Below are 15,986 nucleotides of genomic sequence, written 5' to 3' on the forward strand. Positions count from 1 at the left end.
ATGCTCCTTTGGTACAGGGACTGGATGGCCCTTAGCAAGGGGCCACCAACCCCATACTCCCGGAGCACCCCCCACAGGATGCCCCTGGGGACACGGTCGTAAGCCTTCTCCAAATCCACAAAACACATGTGGACTGGTTGGGCAAACTCCCATGCCCCCTCCAGCACCCTGGCGAGGGTAAAGAGCTGGTCCACGGTTCTGCATCCAGGACGAAAACCACATTGCTCTTCCTCAATCTGAGGTTCAACTATCGACCGGACCCTCTTCTCCAGCACCCTGGAGTAAACCTTACCGGGTAGGCTGAGGAGTGTGATCCCCCTGTAGTTGGAACACACCCTCTGGTCCCCTTTCTTGAAAATGGGGAACACCACCCCGGTCTGCCACTCCAGAGGCACTGCCCCCGATGTCCACACAATGTTGCAGAAGCGTGTCAGCCAGGACAGCCCTACAACATCCAGAGCCTTGAGATATCCAGGATGAATCTCATCCACCCCTGGGGCTCTGCCGCCTCGGAGTTGTTTCACTACCTCCGCAACTTCTGCCCCAGAAATTAGACAACCCACCCCCGAGACCCCTGTCTCTGTTTCCTCACTGGAATACGTGTTGGTGGGATTGAGGAGCTCCTCAAAGTATTCCTTCCACCGCCCGACAATGTCCCCAGTTGACGTCAGCAGCTCCCCGCCCCCACTGTAAACAGTGTGAGCAAGTTGCCACCTTCCCCCCCTGAGGCGCCGGATGGTTTGCCAGAACCTCTTTGGAGCCGATCAATAGTCTTCCTTCATGGCCTCACCGAACTCCTCCCACGCCTGAGTTTTTGCCTCCACGACTGCTGCCGCTGCGCTCCGCTTGGCCCACCGGTACCCGTCAGCTGCTTCCAGAGACCCACAGACCAACCATGCCCTGTAGGCCTCCTTCTTCAGCCTGACGGCTCCCCTCACCTCTGGTGTCCACCAGCGGATTTGGGGATTACCGCCGCGACTGGCCCCAGCGGCCTTGCGGCCACAGCTCGCAACTGCCACCTCGACAATGGCAGTGCGGAACAAGGCCCATTCGGACTCAAAGTCCCTCTCTGCCCTCGGGACGCGGTCGAAGCTCTCCCGGAGGTGGGAGTTGAAGGTCATCTGGACAGGTTCTTCCGCCAGGCGTTCCCAGCAGACCCTCACTGTTCGTTTGGGCCTGCCAGGTCTGCGTGGCGTCTTCCCCCACCATCTGATCCAACTCACCACCAGGTGGTGATCAGTTGACAGCTCTGCTCCTCTCTTCACCCGAGTGTCCAGAACATATGGCCGCAGATCAAATGATACGACTACAAAGTCGATCATTGACCTGTGACCTAGGCTGTCCTGGTGCCACGTGCACCAATGGACATCCTTATGTTTGAGCATGGTGTTAGTTATGGCCAAACTGCAACCCGCACAGAAGTCCAATAACTGAACACCACTCGGGTTCAGATCGGGCAGGCCGTTCCTCCCAATCACGCCCCTCCAGGTCCCGCTGTCATTGCCCATGTGAGCGTTGAAGTCCCCCAGCAGAACAATGGAGTCCCCGGTCGGGGCACTGTCCAGCACCCGTCCCAGAGACTCCAAAAAGGGTGGGTACTCTGAACTGTTGTTCGGTGCATAAGCACAGACAACAGTCGGGACCTGTTCCCCGACCCGAAGGCGCAGGGAAGCAACCCTTTCGTCTACCGGGGTAAACCCCAACTTACAGGCACTCTGCCTCTCACCCGGAGCAACTCCAGCGAAGGAGAGAGTCCAACCCCTCTCAAGGACTAGGATTCCAGAGCCGGAACTATGTGTCGAGGTGAGGCCGACTATATCTAGCCGGTAGCGCTCAACCTCTTCCACAAGCTCCAGCTCCTTCCCCGCCAGAGAGGTGACATTCCATGTCCCAAGAGCCAACTTCTGTAACTGAGGATCGGACTGCCAAGGCCCCCGCCTTGGTCTGCTGCCCAATCCACATTGCACCGAACCCTTCTGGATTCCCTCTGCAGGTGGTGGGCCTGCAGGGCGACAAGCCCATGTAGCCAGTTCGGGCTGGGCCCGGCCGGACCCCATGGGCGAAGGCCTGACCACCAGGCGCTCGCCCACGGGCCCCAACCCCAGGCCTGGCTCCAGGGCGGGGCCCCGGTAACCCTCCGTGCCGGGTACATGTGTTCTTGTTTGTATCCATCATGAAGGGTCTTTTGAACCGTTCTTCGTCTGACCCTTCATCCAGAACCAATCTGCCATGGGAAACCCTACCAGGGGCAAAATGCCCCCGACAGCATAGCTCCTAGGGTCATTACGGCACTCAAACTCCTCCACCACGATAAGCTGACGGTTCTCGGAGGAGCATGCACGCTGTTTTTGAAATCTTCTGCGATCACCTGCCCTTCGCATTATTCGTAGTTCATCTACTTGACTGGCCCGTGGAGTGAATACAGGAGAGGAGAGAAGGGGGCGGAATTGCTTCCGTATAAGACAAAATAACATCTCTAGGCGTCCGTGACCAAAAATCGTTTACCCTCGATTTCATTAATTTTGTAATCGTTTGACCTCAAAATCGTAATCGCGATCACCAGACAATTAACTGCATAGCCTAAGCACCTTTCTAGTCATCCGACCACTCAAAGCACCTTTTACACTACGAGTCACATTCACCCATTCACACACACATTCATACACTGATGGCAGAGGCGACCATACAAGGTGCCACCTGCTACTCAGTTTTTAACACACTCAATTTGGGGTTCAGTATCTTGCTCAAGGATACTTCGTCACGCAGACTGGAGGAGCCAGGGATCAAACCACTGATCTTCCGATTGGTGGACGACCCGCTCTGTGATCAAAGAATGTAAACAAACAATGGTGTATGCCCCAAGTGACAAAAGAGGTCTGGAAATGGTCAGACCAATAAGAGGCTGCCCTATAGTCTGCACTACATGATGCAGCCTGGAGAGAGTTCCAGGACAAAACCATCAGTGTCACTGATGACATCACTGAACTCAATGAGTCTGGAGCGACGACCACCCAGTGGCTCTCACCTCTGTAGTGATGAAGTGCTTTCAGTGACTGGTTAAGGACTGCATCTGCTCCTCAGTAACCAGCATACTGGACCCACTACAGTCTGTCTACTGTCCCAACCAATCTACAGAGGACACCACAGCACACATCCTCTACACCACCATGACTCACCTGGGAAAACCATGTCAAATTGCTGTTCACTGACTACAGTTCGGTGTTTAACACCATAGTTCCCTCCAGGCTGGTCACAAAGCTCAAGAAGGGATAAAACGCCTCACTGTGCAGGTGGATTCTCCACTTCCTGACAGGCAGACCCCAGGTGGTGAGAGTGGGCAGACACACCTCTTCCACCCTCATCCCTAACACTGGAGCACCCCAGGGATGTGTTTTTAGTCCCCTGCTGTACTCCCTATACACACACGACTGTTTTGCCCCTTCAGACTCCAACACCATCATCGTCACAGCTGTGGTGGGCCTGATCACAGATAACAATGAAAAGGCCTACCTGAAAGAAGTAGAGGACCTAACCTGCTGGTGTGAGGACAAAATGCTACTCCTGGACATCAGCAAATTCCTCTTTGTTTAATTTTAGATTTAGATAATTTAGGTAGTCGGGAGACAGTCACCGTTTGTTTTACTCTATGTGTGGGTAACTGCACTAGAAGCTCAGAGAAGCGTGTAAGACTGCGACTCTGAATCCTGGTCTCAACTTTGGGTTGTCAGGGTTTTGAATTACTAATAAACTTGGCAACTGAATCGAATGTAACTGGACTTAGTTTTGTCCTGTTGCGTTTGATTCAATTGCCTTGAGATAACCTGGATAAATGAGAATATCCACAGGCATAATAAACTTGGCCAGGTTTCTAGATATGAGAGCAGCTCCATCCAAAGTGGGATGAATGCCGTCTCTCCTAGTCAGACCAGGTTTTCCCCAGAAAGTTTGCCAGTTATCTATGAAGCCCACATCGTTTGCTGGACACCACCTGGACAGCCAGCGATTGAATGATGACATGTGGCTAAACATCTCATCAGTGGTCCGATTTGGGAGGGGTCCAGAGAAAACTACGGAGTCCGACATAGTTTTAGCATATTCACACACCAAGGCAACATTAATTTTAGTGACCTCCGATTGGCGTAACCAGTTGTCATTACTGTTGACGTGAATAACAATCTTAATAAATCTACGTTTAACCTTAGCTAGCAGTTTTAAATTAGACTCAGTGTGGCCCCAGGGATACATTTGACTATGGTAGCTGGTGTTGCTAACTTCACGTTTCTCAAAATAGAGCTGCCAATGACCAGAGTTTTCTCCTTAGCAGGTGTGCCACAGAGTGGGGAAAAATGGTTGGAAATATGAACACTAAGCCTTGCCTCCAATGCAGCAAATAAACTATATTTGTTACATTTATCACTATCGCTAAAGGAGGCAGAGGAATGACTAAACATCTAGCACACCGAGCAAGAGAGAGCAGGAGAAGGAGAAGCCATCGCTAACTGTTAAGCTAATGTAGCTAACAAGGCTAATAACGTGCAAACAACAGCAAAGATTAGCAAGAAAGTCGTTAAAAAGAGGAGAGTTGTAAGTGCTTAAACAGAACTAGTGTGGGTTAAGACGTGAAGTAGATATTAAGCAGCTGAAGTGAGGAAAAACAGAAAACTAGCTGGTAGGAGTTCGCTAGAGCAGCACACAGATGCTATCACAGGAAACACCGGAAATGAGACAACACACTTACCGCAGTACCCGCCGGAATCTGGATGCTCTCCTTTGCTAGCCACCACCACACCATGCCGCCACTGTACTCTGCCATAGAACTCCAACTCTACAACATCCGCCAGCACTCAGACTGCATGGACATTCTCACAAAAGTTGGAATACAACGCAGATGCTGTCCTCCACATAGAGGCTCTGGCTGTGAGTTTACATATCACTTTACATTCCCAAACTCCATTCCATCTCTATGGTCCTGGCGCACCGCAACTTCCTCATTACATCATCACAACAAACAACAAAACGTGAATCCGTCCAATCTCCATCCCCTTCCTCAGTCTTCACAACCTATCACAAAGCAACGTCACCTGAAACTGGCCTTGCTTAACATCTGCTCACTTAACAATAAAAGCCTCATTCTGAATGAATTCATCGCTTGTAACAGCCTGTCTTACTGAAACCTGGCACAAACCGCTGGACAATTTCTCACTCAATCAAACCATTCCCACAGGATACACATACATTGAACAACCTCGCCTTGAGGGGTGGGGCGGTGGTGTTGCCGCTCTTTATAGAAAGGATATTAAAGTAACCACCATCAGCATTCCTTCCACCAATTCATTTGAACACATCACCTTCAAAATCTCTGGTCCCACTCTGTTAGTAACAGCCATTATCTACCACCCCCCAAAGCAAAACCTCTCTTTTCTATCTGACTTTTCTGATTTTTTGACCCAGCTATGTGCCATCTCACCTTCCATTCTCTTCCTCTGTGATTTTAATTTCCACATTGACAACATGAACTGTAAATCTGCCATAGTTTTCATGGAACTGATGCAATCCCTCAACCTCACACAACATGTCAACTTCCCAACCCACAGTCGCGGTCACATTCTGGACTTGCTCCATTGGTCTTACAATACATCACCTCTCCAGCCTCAACCTCCATATTGCAGACCACTTGGCATTTACCTTGGACATTGACTTCCCTATCCCTACCCCAAAAGAAAAATGCTAAATTCAGAAATCTGAAATCCATCTCCCCCTCAGCTTTCTCAGCCTCTCTTGCTAGTGTAATGTCTGCCTCCCCTCCCCCACTGTCTGATAATCCCTCCAACCTTGTCAGCTCCTACAACGACATACTCTCCTCCTGTCTCGACCAGCTAGCTCCTCTCAAAACTTAAACAGTCTCATTCACACACTCAGCCCCCTGGTATACTCCTGAACTCCACAAAATGAAGTTCCGTAAATGGCAGCTCAAAAGACTCTCCAAGAGAACTGGATTAACAATACATCTCCAAGCCTATACAGACTATCTTCAGCAGTACAAAACTGCTCTCACTACAGCCCGGTCCACCTACTACTCACAGCTCATAAATTCTGGCTCCACCAGTCCCAAGGCTCTCTTCTCCACCATAAACTAACTTCTCAAACCCTGCGAGAACACCTTCACGTCCTTCACAGTTGACAAGTGTAACTATTTCCTTTAATTTTTCCAGACAAAAATTGACTCCATCTACAGCAACCTGTCCTCTACCCCAGCCCCGACTCTCTTCACCCCTCCACCTGTCTCTCCCCAGTTCACCACTCAGCCTCTCACTTTCTCCCCCATCTCCCCAGTGGAGTTGCCCAAGTTGATGGCTGGAATGGAAATCTCCACCTGTGCTCTTGACCTCATCCCAACCAAACTTGTTAAAGACTGCCTCCCTGCCATCTCCTCTATCATCACAGAAAAATCGACTCATCCTTCAGTTCCGGTTCAGTCCCTCAAACTCTCAAACTGGCTGCTGTCACCCCTATTCTCAAAAGAACCTGGACTAGATCCTGACGACATGAATAAATTCCGACCCATCTCAAATCTCCCCTTTCTGTCAAAAATACTAGAACGTGCTGTTGCCTCTCAACTTAAAGCCCACCTCTCCTCCAACAGTGTGTTTGAAACATTTCAACCTGGCTTCCACTCACAGCACAAAAACCGCCCTCCTCAAAGTCACCAATGATCTCCTCCTCTCCTCAGACTCTGGTCACCTCTCAGTTCTCATCCTTCTTGACCTCACAGCAGCCTTTGACACAATCAACCACGCAATTCTCATTTCCCGTCTCGAATCTTCCCTCAGTGTCACTGGTACTGCCCTCTCCTGGCTAAGGTCATACCTCACAAACCGACATCTGTTCATCAGTATTAACAACTGCACTTCCTCCCTTGCCCCTCTGTCCCAAGGCGTCCCCCAGGGTTTGATGCTTGGTCCCCGTCCTATTCATCCTCTACATGCTCCCCCTTGGCAAAATCATTCACAGCCATGGTCTCAACTTCCACTGCTACGTTGATGACATCCAGCTCTACATCACCACTGAAACTTGGTACACTGACCACCTGCCTCAAACAACATCAAGTCCTGGATGCAAGCCAACTTTCTCAAACTGAACTGTGAAAAATCAGACATGATCATCATCGGTCCCAAATCCCTCACCAAAACCTCTCACAACTTCTGCCTCACCACTGACAATTCCACTCTGCATTCCTCTCCACATATCTGCAACCTCGGAATCATTTTCGACAATAACCTCTCATTTGAAAAACACATCAATCACATTACCAGTACTGCCTTCTTCCACCTAAAAAACATAGCTTATCTCCGCTCATCGTTCTCCCCCACTGCTGCTGAAACTCTCATCCATGCCTTCATTACATCCAGAATTGACTACTGCAACAGCATTCTCTACGGAACACCATCCAAGCTCCTGAAGAAACTCCAGTATATCCAGAACTCTGCTGCCTGTCTGCTCACCCATTCCCGATCCCACAATCACATCACCCCTGTCCTTCAGAACCTCCACTGGCTCCCTGTCCCACAACACATCCAATACAAAGTCCTTCTCCTCACCTATAAAGCCCTCCATAACCAGGCCCCCTCCTAACTCACTAACCTACTCCACCGCCACACTCCTTCCCACAGCCTCCGCTCCTCTGATGCCAACCTCCTGACTCCACCACTCAGCACCAAGCACTGGACCTGGGGTGACAGGGTCTTCTCCATAGCTGCCCCCTCCCTCTGGAACACTCTCCCCAAACACATTCGAGACTGCACTGACCTCTCCAAGTTCAAATCATTACTAAAAATACATATTTTCAAAACGGCTTTTAATGTGTGAATGATGTTGTGTGTATTTTGTTGTATTCTATCTCATGATTTTTTAACCAATGTAAAGCATCTTTGAGTACCTTAAAAAGTGCTCTATAAATAAAATGTATTATTATAATCGTTATTATTATTAAATGCTCGTATTGATTGAACTGACAGATTACATTTCACTGAAAATGTATTCATAAGATTTCATGTATAATAAAAAATAAAAAATTGATTTTTTGATTGATAGTTCTAGTGTTGCAGCACACTGCATATGGTTACCCATGGCCCGACATTGATTTACAGCCAACAGTCGGCCTGGTGTGTCAAGTCAAAGTCAAAAGTCAAGTCAAAGTGCCTTTATTGTCATTATACTGGGAACAATACAGAGCCCTTACACTACATTGTATTTTCCCTTTAAAAGACCCTTTAATATGTTTTACTTTTTACACACAAATACTTATCTGTCAGTCAGCCACTGCTTTCCTGTTTTGTGCAATATAAAAATAAGTTTGAAGAAACTGAGATGTGCTACAGTCATCACTGTGAACATGAGGTTTACTTTTACTATTCTTAAAGTTATGTTGTATGGTGATGCATTTGAGTCGTCACTTGACTAGAGGATAAACATGAAGAGAAAATGTTAAAATGAATGACAGTTAAAATGAACTGGTAGTGTCCTAAGTGTGTATGTATGTTGTTATCTACCTTCCAGTAGATGCTTGAGGTCCCACAGGAAAGAGTAGTGCTCACGGTGGATTGCCAGGAAAACGATGCTGGCCTTCCCCACAGCATCTTCATGGTGGGTCACATCCACCACATGAGGAAATGACTGGGCTACCAGTTTGGGATGGCGGCTTCCCACCACCACATGGAAGCCACATCGCAGCAGACGGATGGTCAGGCACTTGGAGAAGTCACCTGAGCCCAGGATGGCCACTGTGGGCTGGGCAAGCAGATGGGCAGTCTCTGCATCTCCAATTCGGCTCTTTGTGCCATTGGGCAGGAAACAGGTCTGCGTGTGTCGGAGGTGGTGGGAGGATGGGGCTGTGAGGAACACAGGGCTCCTGCTGCCCATCATAGAGATAGAGTCCATCTTTCTTTCCTCTCACTTCTTCTGTGGTTTTCTGCTTAGGAGGATTTCAGTGGGTCTAAGTGAGGTAAGAGGAAAAGAAAAGAGGGGCAGGATTAAAGCACAATTAAATAATTGGTTTTCTTGGGCATTTATGTTTGGCATCCCATGGGGTACAGTAGAATGACTCTGCATCAGCTTTAGCCATTAATTATTTTCCTGTGGCACAAATGTTAAAATGAAACATCTCAGCAAATTACGATGAGCTCTACACATGCTCAGATTTTAACTACTGCAACTACGACAGCTACAGGTACAGCTACACCTTGTTACCAGTGTGTTCAGTGGTGCAGATAGCACATGTACATTTATATGTATTAAGATGTAACCTCTTAGACATCACTCGTAATCTAGAACTTAAAATTTATAACTGTTACATCACCAGTTATTTCATCCATTTTAAATTGTGTTTAACTGAGTTTAATGTTATGATACAGTAAAATCAAGAAGAATCCTTACTGTCTTAGGCAAGAACCCTCAGAGAAGTCTTGCAATGCACCCCTTGCCCCTACCACTTAGCCCTTACCCCTCTATTATGCTGTTCATGTCTAGGGATCTGGTTTTCCCGATTCTTGTTGGGATAGGGGGTTAAGTGTCTGGGCTACGCAGTTCACCAAACAAAGGTTTTTCAGAGACAAAGAGTTATGAGAAATCATTGGCAAGATGACTGCACAAGGAACAAAATAGACCACACATGTACTTTTGTCATTAATACATTTTAAAACTATGATAACCATAATATTGTCTTTGTTTAATGTTGTTTTAATGTATTTTGGTCCTTTTCTTCATAACAAGCACAACAAACATATACAACACACCACTATGCAAAATTCTATACATCCTTTGAATATCCTATTGATCATGTTTCCACATGTATTTTGTATCCAATCTGTGTTAAAACCTCATATTTTGAAAAGCAGAGGTAGTCACATATGTGTCCTAGGCTGAAAAAAAAAGCCCTCCAGTGAATGATTAAGAAAAGTCAAATCAAACATTGACTGAAGAAATTACTGCATGGCATTAAATCATGAGATATAGAAATACACGCACATCACTTAGTTTGGGTGCTGGGCTGAATGAAAAACTTAAGAAAAAAGAGAGAAAAAGCCCGCACACTCTCATTATGCTCCAAAAATCTTTACTAGTTAGACAACGTTTCGAGCGTGTCAGCTCTTCATCAGGTCATCTTACAAGTATTGTGTTTTTCACCTACAGTACAGGCCAAAACTTTGGACACACCTTCTCATTCAATGAGTTTTCTTTATTTTCATGATTATTTACATTGTAGATTCTCACTGAAGGCATCAAAACTATGAATGAACACATGTGGAGTTATGTACTTAACAAAAAAAGGTGAAATAACTGAAAACATGTTTTATATTCTAGTTTCTTCAAAATAGCCACCCTTTGCTCTGATTACTGCTTTGCACACTCTTGGCATTCTCTCCATGAGCTTCAAGAGGTAGTCACCTGAAATGGTTTCCACTTCACAGGTGTGCCTTATCAGGGTTAATTAGTGGAATTTCTTGCTTTATCAATGGGGTTGGGACCATCAGTTGTGTTGTGCAGAAGTAAAGTTAATACACAGCCGACGGCCCTATTGGACAACTGTTAAAATTCATATTATGGCAAGAACCAATCAGCTAACTAAAGAAAAACGAGTGGCCATCATTACTTTAAGAAATGAAGGTCAGTCAGTCCGGAAAATTGCAAAAACTTTAAATGTGTCCCCAAGTGGAGTCGCAAAAACCATCAAGCGCTACAACGAAACTGGCACACATGAGGACCGAGGAAGACCAAGAGTCACCTCTGCTTCTGAGGATAAGTTCATCCGAGTCACCAGCCTCAGAAATCGCAAGTTAACAGCAGCTCAGATCAGAGACCAGATGAATGCCACACAGAGTTCTAGCAGTAGACCCACCTCTAGAACAACTGTTAAGAGGAGACTGCGCGAATCAGGCCTTCATGGTCAAATAGCTGCTAGGAAACCAATGCTAAGGAGAGGCAACAAGCAGAAGAGATTTGTTTGGGCCAAGAAACACAAGGAATGGACATCAGACCAGTGGAAATCTGTGCTTTGGTCTGATGAGTCCAAATTTGAGATCTTTGGTTCCAACCGCCGTGTCTTTGTGAGACGCAGAAAAGGTGAACGGATGGATTCCACATGCCTGGTTCCCACTGTGAAGCATGGAGGAGGTGTGATGGTGTGGGGGTGTTTTGCTGGTGACACTGTTGGGGATTTATTCAAAATTGAAGGCACACTGAACCAGCATGGCTACCACAGCATCCTGCAGCGACATGCCATCCCATCCGGTTTACGTTTAGTTGGACGATCATTTATTTTTCAACAGGACAATGACCCCAAACACACCTCCAGGCTGTGTAAGGGCTATTTGACCAAGAAGGAGAGTGATGGAGTGCTGCGGCAGATGACCTGGCCTCCACAGTCACCGGACCTGAACCCAATGGTTTGGGGTGAGCTGGACCGCAGAGTGAAGGCAAAGGGGCCAACAAGTGCTAAACACCTCTGGGAACTCCTTCAAGACTGTTGGAAAACCATTTCAGGTGACTACCTCTTGAAGCTCATCGAGAGAATGCCAAGAGTGTGCAAAGCAGTAATCAGAGCAAAGGGTGGCTATTTTGAAGAAACTAGAATATAAAACATGTTTTCAGTTATTTCACCTTTTTGTTAAGTACATAACTCCACATGTGTTCATTCATAGTTTTGATGCCTTCAGTGAGAATCTACAATGTAAATAGTCATGAAAATAAAGAATCGCATTGAATGAGAAGGTGTGTGCAAAGTTTTGGCCTGTACTGTATATATGTAGACTCCCACTGGTGACCTCATAAATCATGGGTGGTCATTCACAAAAATATTACACACATTATACTTAGGCTATTGTAAACATACACAATTGATCTCTGATGATAACTATATCAAAAATATATTAGGCAACATCAGGTTGAAAAACAATACATATATCACATCAGGTGTTAACAATTATCAACTACAGGAATGATGAATGGGGAAGTCCTCATTCATGCCTTTGGGGGACAGGGTATCCAATGTAAAAATCCAAAAGGATGCTCGTTGTAACAACAGTCTGTTTGTGTCTCCTCCTCGTCTCGGACATTTTACGTGTTCAAATCCTTGGTATGTGAGGGATGCCACGCTGTGTTTTGCCCGCAGAAAATGCATAGCCACTGCACTCTTGGGGTCCTGATTGCGTATGCTGCATCTGTGTTCTGCGATGTGTGTTTTTAATGCTCGATTCGTTCCCCACATATCCCAAACCACACGGACATTTAAGCAAGTATACTACATTAGTAGTGGCACATGTGATAATGCCTTTAATGTCAAAACGCTTCCCCGTGAGGGGATGCGTAAAAGTGTGGCTCTTCGTGGTGAAGTTACACTGTGCACAACTTGCACATCTGTAATTTCCATCTGGAACACGTTTGAAAAAAAGTTTCTTATCTTTGGGGGAGAAGATCTGATTTTACCACAATTTGTCTGATGTTAGAGGGGCATTTGTATACCACTCTGGGCATGTCTTTGAATGTTGTAGATAACTTTGGATCACTGCTCAGGAGATACCAATATTTTTTTATAACTTGTTCAAACTCCCTTCCTAGAGTCATGTATTGTAGGATGCATAAAGGACTGTTGTTGGAAGAGTTATTCCTTGTGGATTGCAGGCGCTGACCTTGTGTTATATTCTTAAATCTTTCCCGTGCTTGTCTCAGCCAGTCCTGCGGATAGCCTCTTTCTTTAAAGCACATATCCAGAAGGTCCGCTTGTTCTTCATTGTCCGCGTCCTCACTGCACAGTCTCCGAATGCGGTTATGTTGGCTGATGGGGAGGCTTTGTTTTAAAGAAGGTGGATGGAAACTGTCGGCTCTTAATAGCACATTTCTGTCCATGGGTTTTTTATATACAATTGTTTTGAAACATGTCTCCTCTCTTGTAATCAAAATGTCGAGATAATTAATTTCTCTCCTGTTGAATGACATTGTGAATTTTAATGATTGATTACAACTATTGATCCATTGGAAGAATTCATTCAGATCTTGTTCACTTCCAATCCACAATAAAAATATATCATCAACATAACGTTGCCATAGTTTAATGTGGGACAAGAAAGGATTGTTGGAACCAAAAACCATGTCTTGTTCAAATAAACCTATAAATAGACCAGCATAATTAGGAGCCATCCGACTCCCCATTGCCGTGCCACGCACTTGGAGAAAATAATCACTCTCAAACATGAAAAAATTCCTAGTGAGGACTAGTTCAGCCAATTCTCTGACACAGTGTGGTGGTTGAAGACTGCGGGGCACGTTTATTTAGAAAGTAGGTGAGTGCTTGAAGCCCATCTTCATGGGGGATACAGGTATATAAATTTTCAACAACCAGAGTAACCATGATAATCTCCCCATCAGCATTGTCAATGCCTTTAAGAGTGTTTATCATATCCATGGAGTCTCTTACATAAGATGGAAGAGAGAAAACATGGGGTTTTAATGATGAATGGGGAAGTCCTCATTCATGCCTTTGGATACCCTGTCCCCCAAAAGCATGAATGAGGACTTCCCCATTCATCATTTTCTGTAGTTGATAATTGTTAACACCTGATGTGATATATGTATTATTTTTTAACCTGATGTTGCCTAATATATTTTTGATATAGTTATCATCAGTGATCAATTGTAGACATTTACAATAGCCTAAGTATAATGTGTGTAAATATTTTTGTGAATGACCACCCATGATTTATGAGGTCACCAGTGGGAGTCTACATATATGGGTGAAAAACACATTACATGTAAGATGACCTGATGAAGAGCTGACATGCTCAAAACGTCTAACTAGTAAAGATTTTTGGAGCATAATTAAATCATAAGATCAAGTGAGGAGTGAACATATAATTTTTTCTCCATTTATTTATTCAATCTTGAGGCTAATTTATTCAAATTTTGGTCAAATTGTTTGGAGGACTAAAATAGTGGCAACAGTTTATGGTTGTCAACTCTCAGTTTGCCAGTTATACCCAATTAATGTAATGCCAGGACTGTTTAGGGACCCCAGTATGCAGAAATATTTAAAAAACACTATTTTGAAAAATGGCAATATTCCTTTTTCCCTCACCAAAATTTAGTGTAACTTTGGAGCATTTTTTGGCCCCTTTTCTGTCAAGACAGAAAGACATGGTTAGTACCAATGGATGCCTTATGTCTTCTAGTTTAATGTGATACCTATGTCTTCACTGTAGCTGAGCCGATGCAGCAGGTTTTTATCACTGACATTAGTCGGCATCTCACCATCAGCTCTGCCTGTCATACCTGCTGCCTCTTCACATTTTAATTTTTTTTTTACCAGACATTTGTTCATCACCTCTCTGCTCCTTTCATTTTCTTGTTCTCTCTGTACTCTGTCTTTTCTTTTAGGAGCTCCTGATTTTTGATGAGGCATTCTGGCTTATTGGGCTTCTCTCGAGTGTTGGCTGCCTGCTCTTGTTAGCAGGACTTTTGATTTCTGTGCATTGGGCATCTCACCCCCTCTATCAGATGGACCGCACTGTTGGGATTCACAGGACCACAGATTATTTGTCATTTGTTAAAATCTAAACTGGACATTTAAAGGCTTCCTTCTCTGCATGCTCTTTGTTCTCCAAACAAAGACAGCTATTTGACACCCATCTCCAGGATGTCTCACCTCACACCTCAGTGAGACACAAGTCTCACAACTTGATTGGACAGGACTTTTACAGTGACATTTGACTCTGCGATGTCACAAGCAACTGTAGAAGGTCTGCTCCCTTCAGACAAATCTCTCTCTTACTCTGGAACTGTGGAGCAGCCCACACCTTTTTCCTGCTGGGCCTGGAACAGCCCAGATGTTCAGGCCCTTGCTCCTTGCCCTGAACCATCAAAGGTGGGGCAATTGCTTATAGACTCTTTTTCCTGGACCATGACTTGCCCACACTCAAGGCTGAGGCAAACCTGAACCAGAGAAATTAGACTTGCAAGCTCAAGGTTTGCAACTAGCTTTCCAGCAACTAGGAACGAAGTGAGTTAGTGCCCAGCGTCTAACTCTGCAAGGACCCCGAGCGACTGGTTTCCTCGGATCAGAACCTTGGGAACAAGGACACAGCAAAGACTGCAGCTAGAACCACAGCTCTTCCCAGCCTTCTTTTGCCGGCTAACAAAGCAGTACACCACCAAGTGACTCTTTCTCCCATCCACTCAAGGATAGGTAAAGTAACAACTAGGAATAGCTTTATCACAGCTTTACAGGCTAAGCAAGACTGTTTAACTTGTTGTATGTGGTTTAATGCTGTCATTGAGTTATTGTTGTGATTGTTTGCAGTTAGGTCATTGATTAGTTGGCTTCACCAAAGCTAAGTGTTTAGTTTGCTAATACTGTTCACAAACAGATTCTTGCACACAACTAAACAATCTCTGCACTAATCTAGACTGTTTGCAACACAAATCACATTGACATAGACTCATTAACAAATAGGCTTTCAACAAAGCTACACCCAACCAGGCATCTCAAAGTTCCCGCTTCTTTTCCTTTGTCTTTGTCCTGACCACACAGTCAGACAAACACCTCCCCTGACCTGAAGCCAACTTTGATTCGGCCATTTTGTAGTTCTCTGTTGTCAGCCATTTTGTTTTGTAGGCCAAACTGGAACTGAAACTTGGAATCATACCTGCTGTCTGTTTAATGTTGCACAAGAGTGAATGAATAGTCAACCTCTGCTGCATCAAGAACTCCGAAATCCTTCAGGCGTTACTGTTAATTTTGGTTGTTGTCATTAATTTAATTATTAATCAAAACTCCAAATTAATAGTTTAGCGTATTTTATGAGACTGATATCTTTAACTGGCTATCATTTTCCCTTTCTGGGAATGGTGCCCCACAAGGTGATTTAATATTAATTAAGTCACATTATTTAACATAATTATTAATAATTATTAATAATTATTAATTATTTCCGATAGCC

At 45.2% G+C, this 15,986-nt stretch overlaps 1 protein-coding gene across 5 annotated transcripts in view; it reads right to left on the reverse strand.

Moving 5' to 3' along the window:
- Positions 1–15,986, reverse strand: part of steap2 (STEAP family member 2, metalloreductase) — a 247,896-nt gene that overhangs the window by 125,350 nt on the left and 106,560 nt on the right. For all 5 annotated transcript variants that reach the window (XM_049565781.1, XM_049565776.1, XM_049565779.1 and 2 more), the window contains exon 2: positions 8,550–8,992. In XM_049565781.1, coding sequence (XP_049421738.1) covers positions 8,550–8,937 — 388 coding nt within the window. In that variant the 5' untranslated portion in view covers positions 8,938–8,992. The remainder of the gene's footprint in view (positions 1–8,549; positions 8,993–15,986) is intronic.

This window comes from Epinephelus fuscoguttatus, linkage group LG21 (genome assembly GCF_011397635.1).
Source record: "Epinephelus fuscoguttatus linkage group LG21, E.fuscoguttatus.final_Chr_v1".
Classification (NCBI taxonomy): domain Eukaryota; kingdom Metazoa; phylum Chordata; class Actinopteri; order Perciformes; family Serranidae; genus Epinephelus; species Epinephelus fuscoguttatus.